Source organism: Nilaparvata lugens, chromosome 5 (assembly GCF_014356525.2).
Source record: "Nilaparvata lugens isolate BPH chromosome 5, ASM1435652v1, whole genome shotgun sequence".
Lineage (NCBI taxonomy): Eukaryota > Metazoa > Arthropoda > Insecta > Hemiptera > Delphacidae > Nilaparvata > Nilaparvata lugens.
This window is the reverse complement of record NC_052508.1, coordinates 5,165,928-5,192,697: the sequence shown is the minus strand read 5'-3', so window position 1 is coordinate 5,192,697 and position 26,770 is coordinate 5,165,928. Positions and strand designations below refer to the sequence as shown.

At 35.3% G+C, this 26,770-nt stretch overlaps 1 protein-coding gene across 2 annotated transcripts in view; it reads left to right on the top strand.

Annotated features, from left to right (window-relative positions):
* Positions 1-2,744: 2,744 nt before the first annotated feature.
* Positions 2,745-26,770, top strand: part of LOC111050880 (serine/threonine-protein phosphatase 6 regulatory ankyrin repeat subunit A) — a 187,719-nt gene continuing 163,693 nt past the window's right edge. The window contains exons 1-3 of one of the 2 annotated variants that reach the window (XM_039429781.1): positions 2,745-3,103; positions 12,092-12,288; positions 19,293-19,394. In XM_039429781.1, the coding sequence (XP_039285715.1) occupies positions 2,995-3,103; positions 12,092-12,288; positions 19,293-19,394 (408 nt within the window). In that variant the 5' untranslated portion in view covers positions 2,745-2,994. The remainder of the gene's footprint in view (positions 3,104-12,091; positions 12,289-19,292; positions 19,395-26,770) is intronic. The other variant, XM_039429782.1, reaches the window with a different exon arrangement.

Sequence of the window (26,770 nt, the reverse complement as noted above, 5' to 3'; positions counted from 1 at the left end):
CTGTAAACAGAATCGTCCTAAAATATTGAAGAATCTTGTCAATTTCATCAAGAAATATCTGTGAACAAATCCGGAAAGCAACGTGAAATTGTTTGTGTTTTATCAAGAAATATCTGTGAACAACACCTTCAAACCCGACTTTGAATATTTCATCATTTTGTATGTTTCATATTAAAATAGCTGTGAACAATTTGTAAGAATTGACGGGGTCCAAAGTTTGTGTCGATTAAAAAAAAAACTGTGAGAGTTAACGGAATCTAAGTTTATTAAAACGAAGTAAAGTTGTGTGTTCTGATAGGAAACCCTCTGTGAATTGGGAAGCTTTAAAGTCTGTTTAGGGTATAAAAATCTTGAGATTTTTCGATTTGTGAGAATTGACAGGTTTTAAGTTTGTATAGCGAGTGTTATTTCAAATTTTGAGAGACGTCAAAAAACTTGAAGTCTGTTGCATTCTAGAAGCGAGTGTACCTAATCACACGTAGTACGCATTCTGAATTTCTCATTTCAATTATCTTCGGGACTTCCAATTTTTCTCATCGTTATCAGAGTGGTTTGAATTTTGAGTGTGGATTGAATCGTTTCATTCAAATTTATTCCACGTGAATTTGATATTCATTTACAGTCGTGAAGTGAACTGTGTTAACTAAATTAAAGAATACAAATCACAGATTGGATTAAAAAACAGACAGGTGAATATTTTCATATAGGTTTACAAAACTTACTTTTTGAGGTATCATGCTTGACTAAAAAATATACTCATTTTGAATTATTGAGGAGCATAAGATCACATTGTGTTCTATTCTGTGTTCTATTATATCTATTGTGTTCATTGTCTTCCGGAGGAGACGATAAGTCGCCGGTCCCGAATACCTAAAAAGTAGTCGTCATCTCTCACTCATTACCAACGCACAAGCCTAAGAGCTGATGTGGGCATCACCCTCCATAGTAGTATTATCATTATATCAATGGGAAATTTCCAATTGAATCGAATTGAAGTTCTTCACTGTTGCATATTCAGTAATTTTCATATTGGAAATGAAAAGGTCGTGTTCTCTTTCATTTTGCTACTTGTGATAGATTCAGAGGAAATCTAGTCTACATCCTTTTAAGGTGTGTACAGACTCATGCCCCACGAACAAGCGCATTTCGCTCCTAATCAGCTGCTTCTATGCTTGTTGTAATATTGTATTTGTACAGATAAAGATAAGCATTGAGCATTGCATCAGCTGAGTGTTTGTGGCACTTGAGTTTACGCAGATTTAGAGCCGGTTTACGATCTAAGGATTTGGCTAGGTTTTAGACTTAAAACAGCTGGACTCAGAAAATTGGCTTTCCGAAACGAGGCGTAGTCGTAGTCCACGTTTTAATCAAATCTCGAAAAACTAGAAAACTGAAAATAAAATAAAATAAAGAGAAAATAGTGTAAAGTATCAGCAATTCCGAATTATTATCTGGGAATGTTCCATTTCGTGAAGGAAAGCTGACCCCAGCTGTTTTAAGTATAGAATTCAGCTAGTTTCTGAGCTCAAAAGCCGGCTCATAATATTTTCCCAGTAGTCTAGATATCGTGCTCAAGAAAGTGTAGTGTAAGTAGCCTACTCGAGAAAATTTCGAATACTGTATTGTGAATTTGAGCCACAACATCGTAAACATATAATTCAAGAATAACACTTGTTTCATTTTATTTGGCCTTTCTTTGAGAAGATTCTTGTGTGAATTCATTCTCGTTTGAGTCCAAATTTGAAAATAATAGTCTAACTTGATCTAGGAACCCGTGAATGAGAATGGTTCAGTGCTCTTCACTCAAAATTATTCATCATATATATCATAAAACCTAAATCATCTTGATAGTTCTATTTATACAATCACTGACTACTATAAATGTTCCGTTTTCTACTACAGGACACTCACTTTCATTTTCATTGAACAGACCTCAACCATCTGATAGAGATTCCAAATAGTCGAAGGTGAAACATTCAATCAAAGATTATAGGCTTAAAGTATTATCACATTATGTAGGTACTCTTATTCATGAAATTAACTCTATAAAAAATCGATAATTCAATAATTTGTTTCTTTTCAGAAACATGGAACCAGAAGCCAGATAGTCAACTAAACATGACGTCATATCTTCCTTGAAATAAAAAAGTGAACGTTACTTGAAAGTTACAGTCAATTTATTGAGATGGAAGAATATAACATAAGTATTTCCTGTGTGAGGGAACGCAATGAGTGAAATTAACTTGAAAGATATTGCTACTTTGGTTGAGAAAGTTGCATGGGATTAGTCATAGTTACTTGAAAGATATAATAACCTTATTGGGATTAAAATATTCAACATCAGGGAGCAACGTGAGATAATTCAATGAAGTTTCAATCAAGTGATACCAATCAGTGACTCTATGATGCCTCGATAACTCAATTGATCATGTCTCAAGCTATGACGTGTCACAATCTGATCTAGCTTATTAGATCTAGACAATTTGAACTGGTGATGTTACATTGTTCTCGATACAATGATTACGAGAAAGTTATAATAACGTGGTACAGTGATTTTGATATAGACAATATGATCTATTTCAACAAGCGTTGTTATTGATACAATGATTATGAGAAAGTTATTACGTGATCCAGTGAATTAGATCTGGACAATCTGGTCTATTTGAACAATTGATGTTACATTGTTTTCGATACAATGATTACAAGAAAGTTATTACGTGATCCAGTGAATTAGATCTAGACAATCTTATCTATTCTAACAAGTGATGTTACATTGTTTCCGATACAATGATTACAAGAAAGTTATTACGCGATCCAGTGAATTAGATCTAGACAATCTAATATATTTGAAAAAGTTATGTTGAAATTATTATTGATAAAGCAATGATTACAGAAAACTTATCGGCTTGAAATAAACAATAATGCAGCAAATAGAGGAGACGTGGTGTGTTGACATAGGTGTTGGATGATTGTGTGTAGTGTAAAACCGCCGTAATGAGTACTAACGCGGGACGTAAACCGGGTGCAGGAGGAAGCGGCAAGAGTGAAGACAAGGCGGAGAAGGGAGGGGGAACCGCCAAAGATGCCAGCAAAGATGATAAGGGTGAGTGAACAAATTACTATAAATGGAGAGACTTGGCCACGTTGTTCTCCTATATTTCTTCACTGCCATTATAACATGGACCTCACTAGATAATATAGAGTAGTATAGGAAGTATATAGTAGAAAGATAGTATAAACATAATGAATAAGTGATTGAAGATAGTATATAATATATATTTCAGTTATTGACCAATTTTAGATACTGTATTAGCATCAATTATGAGCAGGGGTTGCTTATGCAACCCGCATTACATATGAGCATAGGATAGGAGATGTTAATGCAACCCGCATTACATATCAGCATAGGATAGGGGATGTTAATGCAACCCGCATTACATATGAGCATAGGATAGGGGATGTTAATGCAACCCGCATTACATATGAGCATAGGATAGGGGATGTTAATGCAACCCGCATTACATATGAGCATAGGATAGGGGATGCTAATGCAACCCGCATTACATATGAGCATAGGATAGGGGATGTTAATGCAACCCGCATTACATATGAGCATAGGATAGGGGATGTTAATGCAACCCGCATTACATATGAGCATAGGATAGGGGATGTTAATGCAACCTGCATTACATATGAGCATATGATAGGGGATGTTAATGCAACCCGCATTACATATGAGCATAGGATAGGGGATGTTAATGCAACCCGCATTACATATGAGCATAGGATAGGGGATGTTAATGCAACCCGCATTACATATGAGCATAGGATAGGGGATGTTAATGCAACCTGCATTACATATGAGCATAGGATAGGGGATGTTAATGCAACCCGCATTACATATGAGCATATGATAGGGGATGTTAATGCAACCCGCATTACATATGAGCATAGGATAGGGGATGTTAATGCAACCCGCATTACATATGAGCATAGGATAGGGGATGTTAATGCAACCCGCATTACATATGAGCATAGGATAGGGGATGTTAATGCAACCCGCATTACATATGAGCATAGGATAGGGGATGTTAATGCAACCCGCATTATATATGAGTATAGGATAGGGGATGTTAATGCAACCCGCATTACATATGAGCATAGGATAGGGGATGTTAATCCAACCCGCATCACATATGAGCATAGCATAGGGATAGGGAATGCAACCCGTATTACAGATTATACTCTTATAGTGAGATCCATGTTATAATGTCTGTGGAGAAAGTTAGAAGAATAGCAATGGCGATCCTCTGTCTTGTCAATACCTTCTATAGAGGATAGCTAATACCGCTATATCTGATGTAATATTAACTGGTCAATCTTGTTGAAAATGAGTAGTTCAATCTTATCTACACTAGATTATGTTTCAATTATTTAATAATAATAAAAAATTCTCAAAATTGAGATGAAATAATCTGTTAATTGAATATATTGGTAAAAACGAACAGACAACTTTGTGGAGCTAGTGCTACCAGCTTCATCGAATAATAGACAAGCAACACCAATGTTAATTATTGAATTAACTGCTGTTATAACGTGTAGTTCATTGATCAGAGATGAAAGACTGTCATACTTCAGCCGGGACCGTCAGTTTAACGTGCCCATCCGATAGCACAGGTGTGATCTGGTTAAAAAACTTTTGGTAATGAGAGGGTTTAAACCCGGGATCTATATGCTAGTTATATATGTTATAATGATAGTGGAGAAAGATAGGAGAACAACGTTGCCGATCCTCTGTCTTGTCAATGTCTTCTATAGACGGTAGCTGATACAGGGTTATTGATGTGATATTAACTGTTCATTCTCGTTTAAAATAATCAATTATATATTTAAATAATTTCATAATGGATTTTTATAATTAAGATGAAAATTTTCTTAATTAATTATTAGTTGTACATTGTTGAAAGACAATCTGTCAACAGAACAAAGCGAGAAGAGATAGCGCTATCTGCTTTGTTGAATGATAGACAAGGATTACAATATCATTGCTAATCAAACACTGCCATTATAACGTGGACCTTACTGTAGATTGATGACAACTACAAAATAAATACAGAAACACACCAATTCGAGTTCAAATAGATTGCTTGTACCGAAAATGTGTTCAACTATAGGTAGGTCCACGTTCTAATGGTAGTGTATGATAAGTAATTATATTGCTATCCTCGTCTATCATTCAACAAAGCAGATAGCTCTATCTCTTTCTTGCTTTGCTCTCTTGCCAGATCGTCTATTAACAATGTAGATTGATGACTCATAAGAAAATTACTCCATTCTAATTATGAAAATTCATCATGAAATTATTGAAAAATATGATTTCTTGCTTGATGAAATATAATTTATTATTTTAAACGAGAATGCACAGTTAATATCACATCAATAGACCTGTATCAGCTACCGTCTATAGAAGGCATTGACAAGACAGAGGATCGGCAACGTTGTTCTGCTATCTTTCTTCACTGCCATTACAACGTGTACCTCACTATAGAGCTGTTTATTTCACGGCAAGTTTCCGCTCCCGTTTCATATCTGGTGGTCGCATTGATTTTCGCCCTTAAGTGTTGAACTTAACTCACCTAGGCTAAGTTGAGACAAATTAAAACTGGAACACCGGTCGGTCAGTCAAGATTCATTCCAAACTGGCAGAAATCCTTATGATTATAGCATTAGTGGTTGCCATACAACAAATACTGTTAGCGGTCGACCGGTCGCTTTCTTAGTAAAGTCCTACTAACCTGGACGGACCAGTGAGGAGCTTATCTCACGCACTCATCTATAGCGCAGCCAACTTACATCCTCTTCTACTCTACCTCCATCTTTTTTAATTCTTTCGTTCACTCCTAGCCTTATTTTTGTATCATATACCTGACATTTCGAGCTTCCAAGTACTTGTTTTCAACCTCTCAATTATATAAAATCAAGATTTAATCGGTGGAAGGTGAAATTTTGAGAGTACAATTTCCGAGTTAAGAGGGTGGGAATAGGGGGTATGGTTTGAATATTCATTCAACAAGAACAAAGATAGAAACACGTAATCTACACCATAATTAAGTAAAGAACTGGCTTATACACGTACGGGACGGGAAAATTATGTTTGACGCATCATCACGTCTGAACTATTCAACTGATCAACTTGAAATTTTGCATATGAATTCTTAATCAACCAAGGATGGTTATAGGCATTTTTCAATTCTGCAAGATTTCATTACGTCAAGTTCTCAGTTTGTAAAGTTTTAAAAAGACCCTCACGGAGCACGGGTTACCTGCTAGTCATGAAATAACTTCGAGATTCAGCAGATGGGGTAAGTTGGAAATCTGAGTGTTTAAATGGTAAATTTGATGTTTTAGAAGATATTCAGGAAGAAGGGTGAAAATGAGGTTATCCTCATTAAGGGTAAAAATAGAGAACAAGATAAATGAAAAACTCGATAAGATTGAATTCAAAGGGTTTAAAAACAGGGGTTTCAACTCCGCTAAAAAATAGTGAATTAGAGCGTGTATTAGAGATTTTGAAGGGAGAAATGGAGGATTTTGAGGGTTAAAGTAAGGAACTCAAAGTTTCAAAATTAGGATTGATTTGGAGGAAAAGATTCTGTGATGTGGGAGTCAAAAATGCTAAAATGATGATAAGGCCAAGTCACATGAAGAGTTATTTCAGGCGTTTCGAGAAGAGTCGGCAGGGCAGAAAGCTCTCCGATTGGCTGATTGGTTTGGCATTCAGGATTGGTCAGCTGATAAGCCAATTGGAGAGCTTTCTGCCCTTCCGAGTCGTCTGAAAACGCCTGGACAAACACTCCGTGTGACTTGGCCCTAAGAGGTTGGAAACAAAGATGTGGAGGCTCAAAATAACGGGAATATGGTACAAGAGAAAGGTTAAAAGTGAAAATAATGAAAAAGGATGGAGAAAGGGGATAAGAGAAAAGTGAGGATGCGAGTTGGCCCTGCTATAGATGTGACTTGGCCTTATCCTCATTTAAACATTTTTGACTCCCACATCACAGAATTTTTCCCTCCAAACAATCCTAATTTTGAAACTTTGAGATCCTTACTGTCACCCTCAAATTCCTCCATTTCTCCCCTCAAATTTTCCACCAAGCAATAATTAACCATTTTTCTAGCGTCGTTGAAACCCCTGTTTTTAAACCCTTTGAATTCAATCTTATCGATTTTTTCTTTTATCTTCTTCCCTATTTTTACCCTTCATGAGGATTTTCTTCCTGAATATCTTCTAAAACATCAAATTTACCGTTTTAACACTCAGAATTTTAACTTTCCACCTGTTGAATCTCAATTTTATTTCATGACTAGCAGGTAACCCGTGCTTCACAAGGGTACATTTTAAAAATTGACGTGATGAAATCTTGAAGAATTGAAGATATGCCTATAACCATCCTCGGTTAATTGAGAATCTATTTGCAGAATTTCAAGTTAATCAGTTGAGTAGTTCAGACGTGATGATGCGTCAAACATAATTTTCCCATCCCGTTCGAGTTTAAGCCAGTTCTTTCCTTTATTATAGTGTAGATTATGTGTTTTCATATTGTTGTTGAATGAATATCTGAACTATACATCCTATTCATACCCTCTCAACTCGAAAATTGTACTCTTAAAATCCTTCTTTTTCTCACCATCTAAATAACGAGCTAAATAATATCTAATTGCTATTTAGATGTTAGCTCTAACGATTTAAATAACATCAATATTCATATCCTCTATCACCAGTTGCTCTATATCTATTGGATTTATCCTTTATCAAAAGACAAAATCTGACAGAATAAAGCCATGAAACCACGAAGGTTTACCGCGGTTAGATTTATTGATTTGATTTATAGATATTTCGCCCCACTTGGATGTAATGAGCTGGTTTTCGTGAGTCATATGGAGGCCGAAAATGATTGTTTTCTGACCAGGCCGGTGAAAGTTTTACGGCCCTAGGGCTGTAAAATAACCTTGAAGTCTGCTGATTCTGATTTGATGTGAACGTGTTTACAAAATGGTTTATGAAACGGAATCAGTTTATGCTTCTAGAATTGAATAAGTATTCTGCAATAAGATACTATCATTTCATTTGGATGAATAAAATACAGATAAGATATATATATTATAAACCATTCAAATTCGATTTTCAGAGTAGGATAGAACTTCTAACCTAAACTTCCAAAGTCAACGACAACAAGCATTGTTGACGTTGACATTCAGATTGGCCAAATTTCAAGTGTGCTAAGACACAGCTGATCAAAAAACTTTTCATTATTTGTGTTTATTATTCAAGGATAAAAACATTTATAATAATATCATCTTATTGTCATTTGGAAGAATAAAAAGTATAAACTCAACCTCTTACATAATTGAACATAATCTTTTAGGTTATTTAGACAAATCAGAATAAAAAATAAAAATACTTGGACAATTTCCTGATATTCAGATTACCTTAGATTTGCTAGAGCTATGACCTTCCTGTTTTGCTTCCGGAAGTGCCTTATAAACAATTATTCTCATATTTATATTGTTTATTTTTCTGTGTGGCGAAAAATAACGTTCTCACCATGGGCAAAAATGTTTTTCCGGCTGTCAATCTCTTCTAGTCCGAGGCCATAGGCCGAGCTTGAAAACCGATTTCAAGCCGTAAAAGTCTCATTTTCGGCCCTAGGAGCGAAATATACTATTACAGTGCTTTAGGACCGGTTTCCGAGCTCGGTATTAAGCAAAGTTCTAGACTTTTAACAGCTGAAGTCAGAAAATTGGCTTTCCCAAACGGGGCGTGGTCGCAGATTTTTTGATAATTCTTATCATCTCATTTCGATAATTGGAAACGGTTTTCCTTGACGAAATGGAATATTCATAGATAATTCAAAATAGCTTTTACTTTTTTCTTTATTTTATTTTGTGTTCAATTTTCGAAATTTGATTTAAAAGTGAACTACGACTTCACCGCGTTTCGGAAAGCACATTTTCTTACTTCAGCTGTTTAAAGTCTCGAACTTTGCTAAATCCCGAGCTCGGTCTTTTATTCACAACACACGAAACCTCCTTGCACAACTCTCCAATCATCGTGAGCCTCTCATCCTCTCATTGAGACTTTTCTCTCACTCTCACTAAAACAACCCCTCTCCATCACGACTACTCCCTCATACTTTCTCGACCCAAGACTCTGTATTTACACCTACTACCTCCACCAACGTCGACATCAAACCATTCCTTGGTACAATAAATACTAACCTACTTGTTTACTTAGATAACCGAACAAAACATACCAAGTTCTATATTATTATGCAGTGGCTGCTTGTAAATCAATACAATGATAAGACTGCTCTCTTGTTGAAAATTTTCCAGCAAAACGTTTGTGCCAATTTGATTAGGCTACATGCATGGAATGGGTGTTCTCTTTGATGATTTTGATAAGAAATATTGTGGTATTATAGCGAGGTCCACGTTATAATGGCAGTGTTGGATTAACTTAATCAACTGAGGATGGTTATAGGCCTCTTTTGAATTTCTCAATATTTCAATAGGTCAAGTTTTGAATTTTCAAGTTTACAATTAGACCCTTGCTGCACGGGTGACATGATGATAATATTATCTTCAATTTACTCTATAGTGAGGTCCACTTGATAATGGCTGTGTTTGATTGGCAATGGTATTGCTGTCCTTGTCTATCATTCAACAAAGCGGATAGCGTTATCTCTCTTTCGCTTTTCTCTGTTGCCAGATAGTTTCTCAACAATGTAGAATCCTATTATATTAAGCGAGCAATTTCTTTATAATATCTGGTTATTTTTATATCTGGTTATTTATGTTTTACGTATCTCGAAAACGGCTCTAACGATTTTTTAACGAAATTTGGAACATAGTATGTTTATGATATAAAGATTCGATTGCACTAGGTCTCATTCTTTGGAAACTCGCTCAACGACATTAAAAGGATAATTCATCCTTGGAAAACTGATGATAATTTCGTCGTCTCTCGACAACAGAAGATTCGTGTGCCTGTGTGGGAGAGAGACAGAATTATTTCAAGCTGTGTAATAAAATCAATCAGCGAGAAATTTTAACTAAATAGACAATTTTTGATCGACTTGATCAACATAATCTGATTTGTTGACATGACATAATAATCCTCCTAAACTAGAGTATATCATAATTTTCAAAGTTGAACATTATTTGACAATTTCAAGTGATTAGTGAGTGTTATTTTGTTATTCAATTTGGTTTGTATATAATCTAAATTATAAATCCTTTTTATCAAACGTTTGAACAGCAAATTGAACCTGAATTCAAGTGTATGGAGCATTACCTACTTTCTGGACTATTTATAGTGTATAAATCAAAATTCGGGAAAAACAGCTTTGGGCTGTGCCTGTTAGTACTCCCCCAATCATTTTAAAGAATAATTGTGTTCGGTTTATCAAAAGTTAATGAATAAATAACGAGCGAAGCTCGGTGCCCCGATATTTGATAATTAATCAACAAAATATTTCATCTTGATCATGGAAATTCATTATGAAATTATTGAAAAATTTAATTTCATGCTCAATAAAATATAATTAATTAATCAATTTTTTTTAATGAGACTGAACAGTTAATATTATATCTTCTTCTTCTGATAGTGCCTATTCGTTCCGAATATTGGCGATCAGCCTGACTATGGTTATCTTATTTACAGCCATCCTGAAAAGTTCTGTTGTAGTTTTGGAGAACCAGGTACGCAGGTTTTTCAGCCATGATATTCTCCTTCTTCCTGGTCCTCTTCTGCCATAGATCTTTCCTTGGAGAACAGATTTCAGCAGGCCGTAATATTATATCAATAAATATGTATCAGCTACCGTCCATAGAAGGCATTGACAAGACAGAGGATAGGCAACGTTGTTCTCCTATCTTACTCCACTGCCATTATAACGTGGACCTCACTGTTGTGTTTTTACAATCAATGGCCACGTTTTGGGTCAGCTTCAGGGTCGCTTTCCCAAAGTTGGTTTGAGCATTAAATCCATTTAATCATTGCACTGTCGCATTTATTATAATGATGTGTTTCATTTGAGTCAGATGATGGTTTAAACCATAGTGAGGTCCACGTTATAATGGCAGTGGAGGGAGATAGGAGAACAACGATCCTCTGTATCGTCAATGCCTTCTATAGACGGTAGCTAATTCAGGTTGATTGATGTAATATTGACAGTTCATTCTCGTTCCAAGTAATAAATTATATTTTTTTAACCAAGAAATTATTTTTTTCAATAATTTCGTCATGAATTTTCATAATTAAGATGAAAGATTTTGTTGATTAATTATCAATTCTACATTGTTAAAAGTTGATCTGGCAAAGGAAGAGAGAAATAGAGCTATCCGCTTTGTTGAATGATAGACAAGGATATCAATTATTATGTTTTATTGAGCAAGGAATTATTCTTCAATTATTTCATAATGAATTTTCATAATAAAGATGAAATATTTTGTTAATTAATTATAAATTATACATTGTTGAATGACGATCTGGCAACAGAGCAAAGTGAGAAAAAGATAGCGCTATCTGCTTTGTTGAATGATAGACAAGGATATCAATACCATTGCTAATCAAACACTGCCATTATAACATGGACCTCACCATAAAATATTATTCAATGAATTTCAAGTTTGGTTGCCATGGAAAAAATTGTATTGTGAAATTTTCATCTTCCAATACTATCATCAGAATTTAAAATTTGTTTGCTTTTTAAATTGAATGTGTGTTTAGAGATTAGTTTCCTTAATTTTAAACTTTATAAAATAGAAACTCAGGCAGTAAAAGTGCAAGTTTTTAGTGAGAAAAGATGAAGAACCCAATATATAACCTATAAACTTAAATGTTAATAGGAAATGACATTGGGTAATACGGCAAGGCAGAACATCCAAAAGGATCTCTCTGCAAATAAAAGCCATATGAATAATTAAATAAATAAAATAACCATAAAATTCTTGTTCAACTTTTTTTGGAGATAGTGACCCTTGAAAGAAAACCTTTTTCTTCAATCAATGGTCTCGTTTTGGGTTGCAGGCGATGGCACTCCGGGTGCACCGGCACGCCAGAACAGTGCCGGGGCGTCTGGTCGAGACATCTCGGCACGCATCCTCCAGCTGTCGCAGAAGGGGGACTGGCCCCCCATGGACCAGGTCATCAAGAGCCTCGAGAAGCTGGTGGCCAGTGGAGGCGAGGATGTCAACCCACAGCCGCTGGCCGGCATAGCTGATCATGTGAGTGACAACACAATTTATGAAACTCTTAGCAAAAGAAAACATGTGTTAAGCATTTCCATCTGAAACAGAAAAGCATTTTCATGCAGAAACAGCTGATTAGTATTGCAACTTTCCCCAGGTATTTGTTTAATAATGCAAACAGGAACCTTTGAGCCCGTTTGCACAAAAGCCGGTTGAATTTAAATAGTGATTCAAAGAAACAGCCAGAGAAGGTTTTTTTGAAGAGAAGGCTTCTCTGATTGGTTCTCGTGGAATTAAACACGATCATAATCAACCGACCTCAGTGCAACTTGGGGCCGCTTTCCGAGCTCGGGATTCAACAAAGTTCCAGACTTGAGCCGTGTCCACACTGAACAAATGTTCGACAAACATGTTCAATGAAAAAGTTTGGGCAAATTCTATTATGTTTGACAAACAATGTTTGCCAGTGGCCAGTGTGGACGCGTCACCAAACAAAATATTTGTAAGTGGGAAGAACAGGTTTTATGTTTTACAGCTTCTTTACAGCTTTCAACTCTGAAAATGTTTGGAAAAACAGTACCTAATTTTTTGTTTGACAAACGATGACTGTCCAACCTTTTGAAAATATTTGTCCCTGAGCTCCTCAACAAGCATGTTTTCCGAACATGTATGTCGAACATTTGTTCAGTGTGGACACGGCTTTAGAAAATTGGCTTTTCACAGTTATTATGATAATCTTTATTTTCCCATTTCTATAATAATTGGAAACCTTTTTTCCTAGACAAAATGAAACAAACATCCCTAGATAATTCAAAGTAGCTAAAACTATTTTATTTTGTGTTCAATTTCCTAGTTTTTCGAGAGTTTATTACAACGTGGACTGCGACTACGCTCTGTTTTGGGAAGCCAATTTTCTTTCTCCAGCTGTTTAAAGTCTAAAACTTAGCTGAATCCTGAGCTCGTACCCGGCCCGTAGTATCTCTAGGCCTTTCCACGGGCTTCAAGTAGTGTTATTAGGAATCTTCACAATATACTTTACGTTCTTAATTGCTTCTCTCATAATTTTTTAGGTGTATGAGCGAGGTCTACTGCTCGCAGAACTACTAGTTAAGAGGGACAAGTTTTGACTAGTAGTGATAGTGATAATGTAGTTTAGGGTCAGCAGACTATCGACATTATTGCAATACCTGATGACAGTGGGTCAAAGATCGGGGTCATAAAATGGAGCAGCAAGTAGATCGGACCTATCACACTCTCTCACTCACTCTCTCTCGCTTCCTCTCCTCTGTGAGTGTCAACAAACATTGTCCAGCTATTATTAAAAGCACGCCTCGGCATGTGAGTGTGTTTACATAGGTGACGTCACCGAGTAGGATGGGTGACCATTCTTGAAAAGGTGCAACAACTTTAGCGTTGATTCCTGTTAAGATTGAAGTTGTGGAGATGAACAGTTTACTAACGTTTAGGGTGGTCAAACTGCAATAGTATCAGTTTTAAAGAATAAACACTATGACTGTTTTAAGTAATATTTTGTTACAAATTGATATGGATGGAATTTTGTTAGAACTTTCATGAATGTATCATTTGCTATACAACTATAGTGGGATTAACGTTGAGGAGTCAGTGTGAATGATAACAGACTATTATAATTATCACTTTGCAAGAGTTTCCAAGTTTCATACTTTTTAGAGCAAGGTTTTGGTGCTGGAAAATAATTAGGTTACATTAATCTCTATACTCATGTAGACAGAAATATACGCTGGCTTGAGATATTGAAAATAGATTTCACTATCAAATAAAATATATCAAGATGATACGAAGACATGATGCTGAAAGTTATAGCTATGTACCTGAAACTATGAAGTAAAGAATAAGGGGAGAATAAGCAACTAAGATTATAAGTGAAAGAAGCAGTTGAAAGAAATATATATGAAGAGTTGTGAAAATGGTATGCATAAACACTCTCATCAATACACACACAAGTTCATACAACTGTATGAATAATGTAGAACTTGGAAAAGTGGTATGAGGATTAGATTAGATTAGAGGATAAGAGAGAAGAAGAAGAAAAAATGAGAAGGATAGGAGTGGAATAAGCACTGGAGAGAAAGAAAAGAAGGAGAAGAAGAAGAAGAAGAAGAAGAAGAAGAAGAAGAAGAAGAAGAACAGGAAGATGGAAATAGAGTAGAACTATAGATTAAAAAAAGAAAAACTACAAAAATTAAATAAAATGAAAAAAATAAAAAAAGAAGAAAAATAATTGAAGCTTCTCTTTCAGTCAATATTAGATGATGAAAAGAATGAGAAGATAGTATGTAGACAAACAAGATTCAGTAGAACTCTGGGAACATTTAAATTATTTCAGCCCTGATATAATTATATCACTGCTCGATTATCAAGTGCAATTTATTGCACCACAATGTATACAACGGGCTATAGTGAGGTCCACGTTATAATGACAGTGTTTGATTAGCAATGGTATTGCGATCCTTGTCTATCATTCAACAAAGCGGATAACGTTATCTCTTTCTCGCTTTGCTCTGTTGCCAGATCGTCTTTAATGATTAATAATCTTCTTGTATAAATTGGAAGAGGAACAGTTCTTAATAAGACATAAGAGCGTTCCAAAAAAAGTATGATTATCTTATTATAAACTGATAATTGAATAGTTCATTGAAACGAACAATTGATTGTACATAGCATTGAAATAACTCCACAGCTTTTCATTTACTTCTGAGCACAGTAGTTCAATCAAATACAGTGCCATTAAGGGCCGGTTTCCGAGCTCGGCATTTAGCTAAGTTCTAAACTTTAAACAGCTGGAGTCAGAAAATTTGGCTTTCCGAAACGGGGCGTAGTCGCAGTCCACGTTTAAATTAAATTTCCAAAAACTAGAAAATTGAACACAAAATAAAAAAATGAGAATTCAATGTAGAGTTTCAGCTATTTTGAATTATTTAGAAATCTTTTATTTCGTCAAGGAAAAACGTTTCCAATTATAGAAATAAGAGACTAAAGATTATCTTACGATTACGACCCGATTGTGAAAGCCAATTTTCCGACTCCAGCTGTTTAAGGCTGTGCAAAGGCTAAAAATAAAATTTCTACTGGTGATATTTTCAAAGCTTTCCAATTTTATATCATGAAGCTTTCAAAATGAAAAAGTTTTCTCAGGAAAACATTTTTTTCCGATCATTACTTTTGTGTGTGTGTGTGTGTGTGTGTGTGTGTGTGTGTGTGTGTGTGTGTGTGTGTGTGTGTGTGTGTGTGTGTGTGTGTGTGTGTGTGTGTGTGTGTATGAGTGTATGAGTGTATGAGTGTATGTGCGTCTGTGTACATGACATCTCATCTCCCAATTAACGGAATGACTTAAAATTTGGAATTTAAGGCCCTTACAATATAAGGATCCGACACGAACAATTTAGATAAAATGCGATTCAAGATGGCGGCTAAAATGGTGAAAATGTTGTCAAAAACAGGGTTTTTCGCGATTTTCTCGAAAACGGCTCCAACGATTTCGATTAAAGTTATACCTGGAATAGTCATCGATAAGCTCTATCAACTGCCATAAGTCCCATATCTATAAAAATTTCAGGAGCTCCGCCCCATCTATGCAAAGTTTGATTTTAGATTATTAATTATCAGTCTTCATATACAATTTAAACAAAAAAATTTCGAGTGGAAAAGATTCAGCATGAGAATCTCTACAACTAATGTTCAGTAACATTTTCACCTAAAATTAGAAATAAGCTCGAAACTCGAGAAAATGTGATTATCCAATTGCAAACTGTTGGCAACTGTTGATTCTATCAAATGATTCACTATGAAGAGATAGCACACCTCGTGTGTCTTCAGCGTTATTGCCCTGTCACCAGCTGGCTCAAATCTTTGAATAGTAGACTTGAGATGCGCGGGAACACTAGCGTTAGGTGATCAATTTTCATAACGGCAAGGAAAGTTGTGTGATTGCGCCACACCAGATTTTTGAGATATAAGCGCCTAAAGTTTAAATTTTTGGGACAGAGCATTTCAAGTTCGGTAAGAAATAAATCCATGAGATTCAGAGGATAGATTATTTATGGTATTGTTGATCTGGTAAAACAAATATTCTCTGGAAATATTGATCTTTGTTGAACTTATTCAATTTACCAAAAATGACCAAAAATAATTTTTAGTTGAGTTATTTTTGGCCATTTTTAGTAAATTGAACTACTTACTAGAAATTGATATTTTCAGAAAATTTCTGTTCTATTGAATCAACAATACCATGATGAATCTATCCTCTGAATCACATGGATTTATGTCTCACCGAACTTGAAATGTTCTGTCCCAAAAATTTAAACTTCAGGCGCTCATAACTCAAAAAGTGATGATCGGAAAAAAATTCTGAGAAACCTTTTTCATTTTGATAGCTGCATGATATACAAATCGAAAAACTTTGAGAAATATCACCATTAGAAAGTTCATTTTTAGCCTTTGCACAGCCTTAAAGTCTAGATCTTAGCTAAATCCCGAGATCGGAAAGCGGCCCTAAATGATAAATAGAAAGAGGTGACAAACGAGATTCAGTAGAACACTGGTAACGTTTGAATTATTTCAGCCCATCAACACAGTCATCACTGCTCGATTATCAAGTGCAATATTGCACCACAATGTATACACATACACCGGGCTAGGCTGCATATTCCATTCTCAGTCCTACATTATTATTTAGTTGTATGCTAGTGTGTGTTTATGCATACCACCATCAGAGGGTGTTAGCATCTAATTTATGCTCAACTGAAACAAGGTTGAGGCCGCTGTGGCTCTGGTCATGCAAGGTCGAGTGTTGGTTGTGGTGGTGTAGGAGGAGGATGAGGAGGAGGAGGAGTAAGAGGTGGGGAGAAGTAGGTTTTGATAAGAGAGGGCTGGGGTGTTAAGAAGCGTGACATTTAGAAACAAAAGTTATGCTGCCTTTTCTCCTCAGTCTCACACTCACTCACTCTTTCTTCCTCACTCTTTCTCACCCTATTACTCTCTCTTGCACACACTCTGTCTATTTATCTCACCCTCTCTTCCCTCTATCTTTCTCTCTTTTAGGGTTGTGTGTGGCAGAGAGGACCTAGAGTCCCAACTCTGCCCTTAATAAAGGCAATAATTCTATTCAATTCTCTCTTTTCTTCTCATTCGCTCACTCTTCCTCTCTCACTCTATCTCACCCCCTCTCCCTCACTCTCTCTCTCGCTCTCTCTCTCTTTTGCACACTCCAAACTTGCACCCTTGTTAGCGATGTTATGCGGTGTTGCATTTCTTGCTAGTTATCATGTTGAACAGTAATAATTATCGCTTTGTTGCTGCCAGTAGGACAATAGAAGAGCATGATAAGTAGGAAAGGAAGTCAGGTGCATCATTATGTTGCAAATTGAATAAATTTGTATTTCACTTGTTGTATGCTCCTTATAATTATGTGTGAGCAATTGTAAAGAATGTCTTCAATTGAACCCTTCAATAACCTTATTCTTTTTTGAAACTTCTATTTGTAAAAATTTGGGAGAAGACAGTTTTGGGCTATGCATGTTGTCTTCTCCCAATCATATTATAATTATGATTTGTAATTGTCAATGAAATAAATAAATAAGTTGGAGACTGTTGTATATAATACTGTAACTTTCAGGATAAGTTACTGGTCGAATACTCTACTTCCAGGGCCGGTTTCCGAGCTCGGGATTTGACTAAGTCCTGGACTTTAAACAGCTGGAGTCATAAAATAGGCTTTCCGAAACGAGGCCTAGTCGTAGTCATTATCACTGTCACGTTTGAATTAAATTTCAAAAAAATATAAAATTGAACATGAAAATAAAATAAAGAGAGAATAGTGTGGAGTTTCAGCTGTTTTGAATTATTTAGAAATGTTTAATTTCGTCAAGGAAAAATGTTTCCAATCATAGAAATGAGAAAATAAAAACTGCGACTACGCCCCGTTTTGGAAAGCTATTTTTCTGACACCAGCTGTTTAAAGTCTAGAACTTAGCTAAATCCCGAGCTTGAAAACCAGCATAATATGGTTGTATGCTCCTTATTTAAATACTCCTTAATATGAACATTTTTGTTCATATTATGACATAAAAATGAATTTTAACTCCTATTGAGGGGTGAAATAGGGGTTGTAACTCGAATATTTCAAATGTAAACACCTATTGTGTGGCATAATTTGAAAAGCCTTTTTAAAACAAGAAATATGACATCAATAAATATTTTCTATGATACTTGTATCCAAAATAGCGGCTGATTGAAGTTACAAGAAAAAACTGAAACTTCAATCAGCCGCCATCATGAATAACAGTTTCATAGAACATTTTTATTGATGTCATATTTCTTGTTTTGGGAAGGCCTTTGAAATGATGTACCACACAATGGGTGTTTACATTGACAATATTCTAATTACAACCCCTAAGACACCCCCTTATGATGTGTTGAAATTCAGTTGTACGTCAAAAGGTTTACTATTCTACAAATAACTTATCTTGGAAGTTACAGTATTATATCTTCAACAGTATCCAACTTATTGAAGGGTTTCCATACTCATATGACTCACTCTGTATAATTCGAACAATATATAAATCTTTATATAAACATATTCTTTATTTATTCATACAATAAGTACATCATAAAAATGATAGAGAAGAAAAAATAAGGTAACCGTGTGCTATTCCTCTCCCAAATCTATATAATTATGGTTACATATAGTCCAAAATAGGTTAAGTCTTGTAGTTGTTCACTTTACAAAATTTTTAGTCCTATATTATTTTCACGAAGTAGATTTTCAAATTTAAATGTTTCAAAACCAAACATGGAAGATATATTCCACATCATTATCACTAAAATAGGAAATATTCACATATTGAAGAACTAATTTTGCAGGTCCAAAAAACAAACTTAATATTCTAAAAGCACAGCTGAACTTTTAAATCAATATACAGTTTGGCTCTTCGGTATTCTAGATTAATTCTATTAGAATTTGATTGTTGTTTAATTTGGATGTTTGTTTTATCATTTTGCAGGCGACGGGGATGACACCTCTGATGTATGCAGTCAAGGAGAATCGAACTTCGTTTGTAGATCGACTCATAGAACTGGGATGTGACGTCACTGCCAGAAATAATGTGAGTAATATTCAAATCTGTCGTTCTATCCATTCTATTTCATGTAAGTTGAGGAAAAAATCTCAGGATTTCATAGTGTGTGTTTTATTTGGATATTTCTCTCGATGTCTATTTAAATCTCATAAGAAATATGAATTTCATAGCTTGTAATTTTTACTTTGCTGATGTTACCTCGTGAATGATAACCTTGAGCTGCGTTTACACCAAAGTTATCAAGAAAATGTTAATAACTCGATCTTCATAGATTATATTGGATTGAACATAACTTATTATACACATGATGAACATATGTGTTTGTCAAGTTCCTTTAAATTAAACAGAATCTATAAGGATTAAGCTATCAACATTTTGTAAATAACTTTGGTGTAAACCCAGCTTTACTGATTATACAGATTAGAACATTAGCATGAATTGTACATATTATATTGTAGGGCAGGTTTCCGAGCTTGGGATTCTGCTAAGGTCTAGACTCAGCTGGAGTCAGAAAATTGGCTTTCCGAAACGGGGCGTGGTCGCAGTCCACGTTTAAATTCAATTTCGAAAAACTAGAAAATTGAACACAAACTAAAACGAAGAGAAAATAGTGTAAAAATCCACCTATTTTGAATTATTTAGGAATGTTTCATATTTTGTCAAGGAAAAAGTTTCTAATTATAGAAATGAGAAAATAAAGATTATCATAAAAACTGCGACTACGCCCCGTTTCGGAAAGCCAATTTTCTGACTTCAGCTGTTTAAATCTAGAACTTAGCTGAATCCCGAGCTCGGAAACCGGCCTATAAAGTTTCTCAGAACGATTTTTGACTGTTCATTCATGATGTTTTTAGAGATTCCTTCGATATTTATGGTTTTAAACCCTTTTGGGTTTGAAGTGATATAGTATCGTAACTGATCTAATATGATAAGATATTATACCGTAATATAATAGTGATATAATACCGTAACTGATCTTATTATATTAGATCAGTTACGGTATTATATCACTCCATAATTTATTGGTTTGATTATGTTCAATTCAGAATATACATCACAAATAATTGGGAAAGGTCCTAGTTTTAATTTTTTAAATTATTTTTTGTTTTGCGGTTCATTTCATGACATTTGAGAGATTCGCTCAATATTCTTGTTGTTTTCTATTCTATTCTATTAGTTAAAATTCATCATCAGTGTTTTTTTTTTTTTTGTTTGTGTAGGCTATTGTTATTGATCAATTCTCGAAAAAATTGTAGATTTCCAACAGAGAATATAGAGTGTAATCATATTCTACATTATTTTATTCTGTAATGTGATACTTTCATTCTATACGCTCTGATCCCAAATAATTCGTTCTCCTTGTAATTTATTTGATATGCTTTGGCCCGATTGCACAAGAGTCGGTTGAATTTTAATCGTGATTAATTCCATGAGAAACAATCAGGGAAGGTGCTTTTGAAAAGACGGCTTCTCTGATTGGTTCTTGTGGGATTAATCACGATTAAAATTCAACTGGTTGTTGTGAATTCTACATTTTGAGGTTATTCTCGTATAATTTGGAAAACTTGTTGGAAACTGGCTGTTTGAGATTGGAATTTGGAACAGCAGTTGATACGAACTGAAAACTTGATGTAATGAAATCTTGGAAACCTGAAAATAGATCTGTAACCATCCTTGATTAATTAAGAATCTATAAGCAAAATTTCAAGTTAATCAGTTGAGTAGTTGAGACGTGATCATTTGTTGCTTGACTATAATTTAGTCGGTGCGATGGCTTACATCATAACTCTCGTTCATGAAACAAGTTGTTTGCAATCGATAATAAGCTGCCATGCCCCATGCCCCATGCCCCATGACAGCCAAGACATGCATGCACTGCAAGAAATCAACTCAACTCAACTCCAGTCTTCCACTCTGCTCAAGTGAAAGCAGAAATAGGCAAGTAGCTATTGGACAACTCTCTCTTTCTCTCTCTCTGACTCACTCTCTATCTCTCTGACTCTCTCTCTCTTTCCTATTCCCTAGTTGTGGTTGGAGATGAAGAAAGGAAAGATGGGAAAAGAATGTGGAGGAGGAGGAGGAATACGAGGAATAGGAGGAGGAGGAGTAGGAGGATTGATTGATTGATTGATTGAGTACTTTATTCATGTAGATTACAACAATATATACTGGCCTATACACTTATATACAATAGCTTATAATACAGCAAAATTATAGATGAATTTACATAATATAGACTAAGAAAATAATTATTGAACTTCATATGATATGAAAAAAGCAATTTGTGATAACTGTAGATAATATTGTTATGCATCTACATAAATTGGCGGAGCTTTGGACATATCAATGTCCATTCTTCGGAAAGAATATTTAAAATATCCTTCTCACTAACTCTTTACCAAAGAGGAGGAGGAGGAGGAGGCGGAGGAGTAGGAGGAGGAGGAGGAGGTGGAAAAGAAGAAGACTAAGAAGGAGAAGAAGAAGAAGAAGGAGAAGAAGAAGAAGAAGAAGAAGAAGAAGAAGAAGAAGAAGAAGAAGAAGAAGTAGAAAGAAGAGAAGGGAATTAACAACGAAGACTATAGTGATGTCCACATTATAATGGCAGTGTTTGATTAGCAGTGGTATTGCTATCCTTGTCTATCTTCCAACAAAGCGGATAGCGCTATCTCTTTCTCGCTTTGCTCTGTTGCCAGATCATCTTTCAACAATGTAGAATTAAAAATTAACAAAATATCTCATATTAATTATTTAATTTTTGAAGAATATAATTTCTTGCTTAATAAAATATAATTGATTATTTTAAACGAGAATGAACAGTTAATATTGCATTAATAAACCTGTCAAATCAGCAAATCAGCTACCGTCTATAGAAGGCATTGACAAGACAGAGGATCGGCAACGTTGTTCTCCTATCTTCCTCCACTGCCATCATAACGTGGACCTCACTATAGTCAACATGTTCTGAATCAACTCGATTTGTACTGAATATTTTTTTAATAGATCAGATATCTGAATAGAAACAGAAACGCAATTATTTGCGCAGAAAGTTTTATTTTAAAGAATCATTTCTAAACAAACATATAACATAATTTGCTCCAAGAGAAATGGGCGAAAAATGGTGGCATGTCGGCATCCCGGAGAGAAAGCTTTTATAATAATATAAAAACCACGCCCAAACTTCTATCATAATCGGATATTATTTGTTGGTGAAATTTTTAAGATTGGAGGGCAATAATTCATCTTGCATACTCAATTTATTAAAATTGTGATTTATACCGTAGTGAAAATCACTCTTGACACTTTAAGTACCACACCTTATCAGCTAACGTAACAACCTAATCCAATACTATTAGTTCTGTGAACAGTAGAACTTGCGCAGTTATAAACTACAGCCTCCTCCAATACTGTCCTTCAGAGTATATCCTGTCTTTATGTCGTGTCGGCAAGATATTGGTGTGAAAACGGCTAATGGCTGTTGGGGTTGGTGTATCAAAAATGCTAACATCAAAAGCTAATCTCCTTCAAGACATAGTGGCAACAGGTCAGCCCGAGTTCAAAGAGAGAATACTATGCTACTTTCAGTTATTGCATGCAATTAATAGTCCACACGACAGCTGATTTTTTACCAAGATACACTGATATATTAATTGCATGCGTCATTGCATGCAATTAATAATCCATTCGAGAGCTGATTGACCGATCGAAGTGAGATCTAAGATTCAAGTCGACGGTTTTGAATTTCTCTTTATGTTTATAATGTTTATATGATCGCATTCACGGCGAAACGCGGCAATAGATTTCCATTGAATTTGACAGGTATGTTACTTTTTCAATCTCGCGTCGACGTATACAGAGTGTTTATGAACTCCCTATCAATACTCGAGGACATTATTCCTGGGTAAGAAACGTATCTAAATATCATATTTAAATTGTCCGAAAGTCTTAAGTTCCTTGTAAAACAAACGGTTCCTGAGTTTTTTGAGAAACAAAATTTTGAATGGCCGCCATTTTGTTTTATGAATTTGAAAAATTAACTCAATTTTTCTGTATCTTTGTCTAGTTGGTATGAATGATTGTGCGATGTTTCAGTTTCGTATGTTCAACCATTATTCAGAAAAAATCCTATTATATTAAGCGAGCATTTTCTGTATATCTCTTTATATTTTTATAATTGGTTATCTGGTTATCTGGTTATTTATGTTCAATGGTTCTCGAAAACGGCTCTAACGATTTTCACGAAATTTGGAATATGGTAGGTTTATTATATCAAAATTCGATTGCACTTGGTTGATCCTTTCATCCTTGATTCGATTCATCCTTGGCTGAAACAGCTGTGGATGGTAAAAAAGTGAATGAGCGAGTATGTGAAAAATCAAAATATCGCATCCCCGAAATTCATAAGATGACATATTATAGCCAGCTGTGAAATATGAACACGATCATTTTAGAGAATTGTGTTCTGTCATGGCTTACTTTAGATAAGGCTTACTATCTATAGTAGGCAATGGTTCTGTTTATCTATATAATATAAAAGCGAAATGGCACTCACTCACTGACTGACTGACTGACTGACTCACTCACTCACTCGCAGAACTAAAAATCTACCGGACCAAAAACGTTCAAATTTGGTAGATATGTTCAGTTGGCCCTTTAGAGGCGCACTAAGAAATCTTTTGGCGATATTTTAACTCTAAGGGTGGTTTTTAAGGGTTTTAAGTTCGTCTTTTAGCATGTATTCTTCTTATTCCAATATCTTAGAATTATAATTGAAATGTCCATATCATATGTTAATATAGAACTTTAATCTAGAGAGAGTACCTCTTCGAAACAGTTGTTCTGGTAACAATGTTAAAAATTTTGTCAGGTTGGCATTAAGTTGAGTTGACTTTGTTAGGTTGGCACCAGGTTGAAGATTGAAATGCATTTATCCAGGACCTCCTAAATACCAATTTATCCAGTATCTCCTAAATACCTATTTAGGAGGTCATGATTTATCGCTATCGCTGAAAAATTGATTGGGTACTGCTACTTAAATCAGAGCTATTCCTGGGAATATTATATTACTAGCCGTCAGGCTCGCTTCGCTCGCCATATCCGTTTAGCCAGACGTTTGGTTTGGACCTCCGACTGGATCGTCTAAACATATGCTAAAAAAATGACATCTCAGCTGGGGTGCAATAATGTTGTGTTAGAAGGAATTTGAAATAACGCCAAAGATACGCCCAAAAATTAGCGTTTTCTCAGCTTTTCTGCGTATCCTCACCTTTTTCAATAATTGATGGAAATATATAAAAAAAATTCAGTACACAGGTTTAGCTGAGGTGGAAGAATTTTGTTCGCCAAAGATACGCCGATATAGTAACAAGTATTTTTCGAGATCAAATTGACATAATACGTTCAAATTCGGTACAGAGGTTCCGCTGAGGTCTACATGCAGGCGAGCGAAGCGAGCCCGCTGATCTCATTTTTGGACAATCCAGTCGGGGGTCCAGAATTCGGTACAGAGGTTCCGCTGAGGTCTACATGCAGGCGAGCGAAGCGAGCCCGCTGATCTCATTTTTGGACAATCCAGTCGGGTATGACGGATATGGCAAGCGAAGCGAGCCTGACGGCTAGTCAGTAAATATAAATAACAAGCGAAGCTCGGTGCCCCGATATTAATAAGTGGAACAAGCAAATGGCTGCTGTGTGAGTAACTGAAGACTGCCGGATAATTTAAATATGATATTTAAATGTGTTTTTTACCCAGGAACATGACCCTAGAGTATTGCGCATGGTAGGGCGTTCGTAAACACTCTGTATAAAAGGTTTTTTGAAATGTTGCATTTTAAGGATAATACAGAAGGAAAAAGAGTCTCCTTCGAAGAATCAGACTATAGAATTATTCATCATAAATCAGCTGTCGAGTGGATTAATAATTGCATGCAATGACGCATGCAATTCATAACTGATAGTAACATTTTCTCTCGACCTTTCTCTGCTTTGAACTCGGGCTGACCTGTTGCTAGAATGTCTTGGAGGAGATTAGCTTTTGATGTTAGCATTTTTGATACACCAACCCCAACAGCCATTGACCGTTTTCACACCAATATCTCGCCGACACAACATACTGACAGGATTTATTCTGATGGACACTCCGATGGAGGCTGTGGTTTATAACTGCGTGAGGTCCACTGTTCACAGAACTACCAGTATATTGGTGTAGTAATTTTCGACATTGAAGACAAAAATAACCCTTCAGAAATCATCTGTATGGTGGTTTTAAACGGAGTATCTCCCGTTTAAACAGAGAAATGTCAGCTTGTTCGTTTAAACCCACGTATGAAACACATTATGATAAAAGCAACCATATCTACAAGTGAACGTGGTTTAACGTTAAACGTAGTATTAACATAATGGCCCTAAGTCCCTAATCTCGGTTTGAATGGAGATGGATCAAATGGTCCTTTAAACCTGGAATACAACTATTCATTCATCCAATCATCAAAATGATAGGGAGAGAAAAAATAAGGTAACCTTGTGCTATTTCTCTCCCAAATTTAGATAAGATTACACATAGTCCAAAATAGGTTAAGTCTTGTAAATCTTCACTCCACAAAATTTCCAGTCCTTAAATACATTTACAAAGTAGATTTTCAAATGAAAACACATTGTAACTAGTAGTTCTGTGAACAGTAGTCCTCACTCAGTTTTCTCATCCACAAGTATCTGGTGTCACCTGTTCACCGGCTTCAGTGGCAATGAATAATCCACTTGTCAGCTGATTGATTATGAATAATTCTATAGTCTGATTAATCTCATCTTCAGAGTAGATTATATATAGTGATATCGGAGTATGGAGGAAATTCCTTTTCCTCTTATATTATCCTTTAAATGCAAAATTTCTAAAAAACCTTGAGTATACATCGACGCGCCGTTGAAAAAGGAATATTCCTGCCAAATCTCATAGAATTCTATCAACGCGTTTGGCTGTAATCGCGTTACATACTGTCACGTGGTACTTTAATACCACCAAATATTTTAAAATGAACCAATGAATTTAATAGAACTATAAAATGGAAAGAAGGTTAGACCTAGTCAAAGGATAAATCAACTTAAATCAAGTATTATTAGCGATTAGGAGTAATAGTATTATCAAAAACGATAAGAAAACATGTATAATTGTGATTCAATAACTATGAGAACCTATTGGTAAGATCAAAAAATTATAAAGCGGCTTACTTATTATTGGCGGATTATAAAAAATAAAAGTGCATGAACATTGAGGTTAGAATTATTTGTTTACATTTTGAAAAGAATTAGTCGATCTTGAATAAATCGATAATTATTAGAATCAATGCTGAACGAATCAGCTGATTATTCGATCAACCAGTATAACAGGTTGAATTATATAAAATTTACTC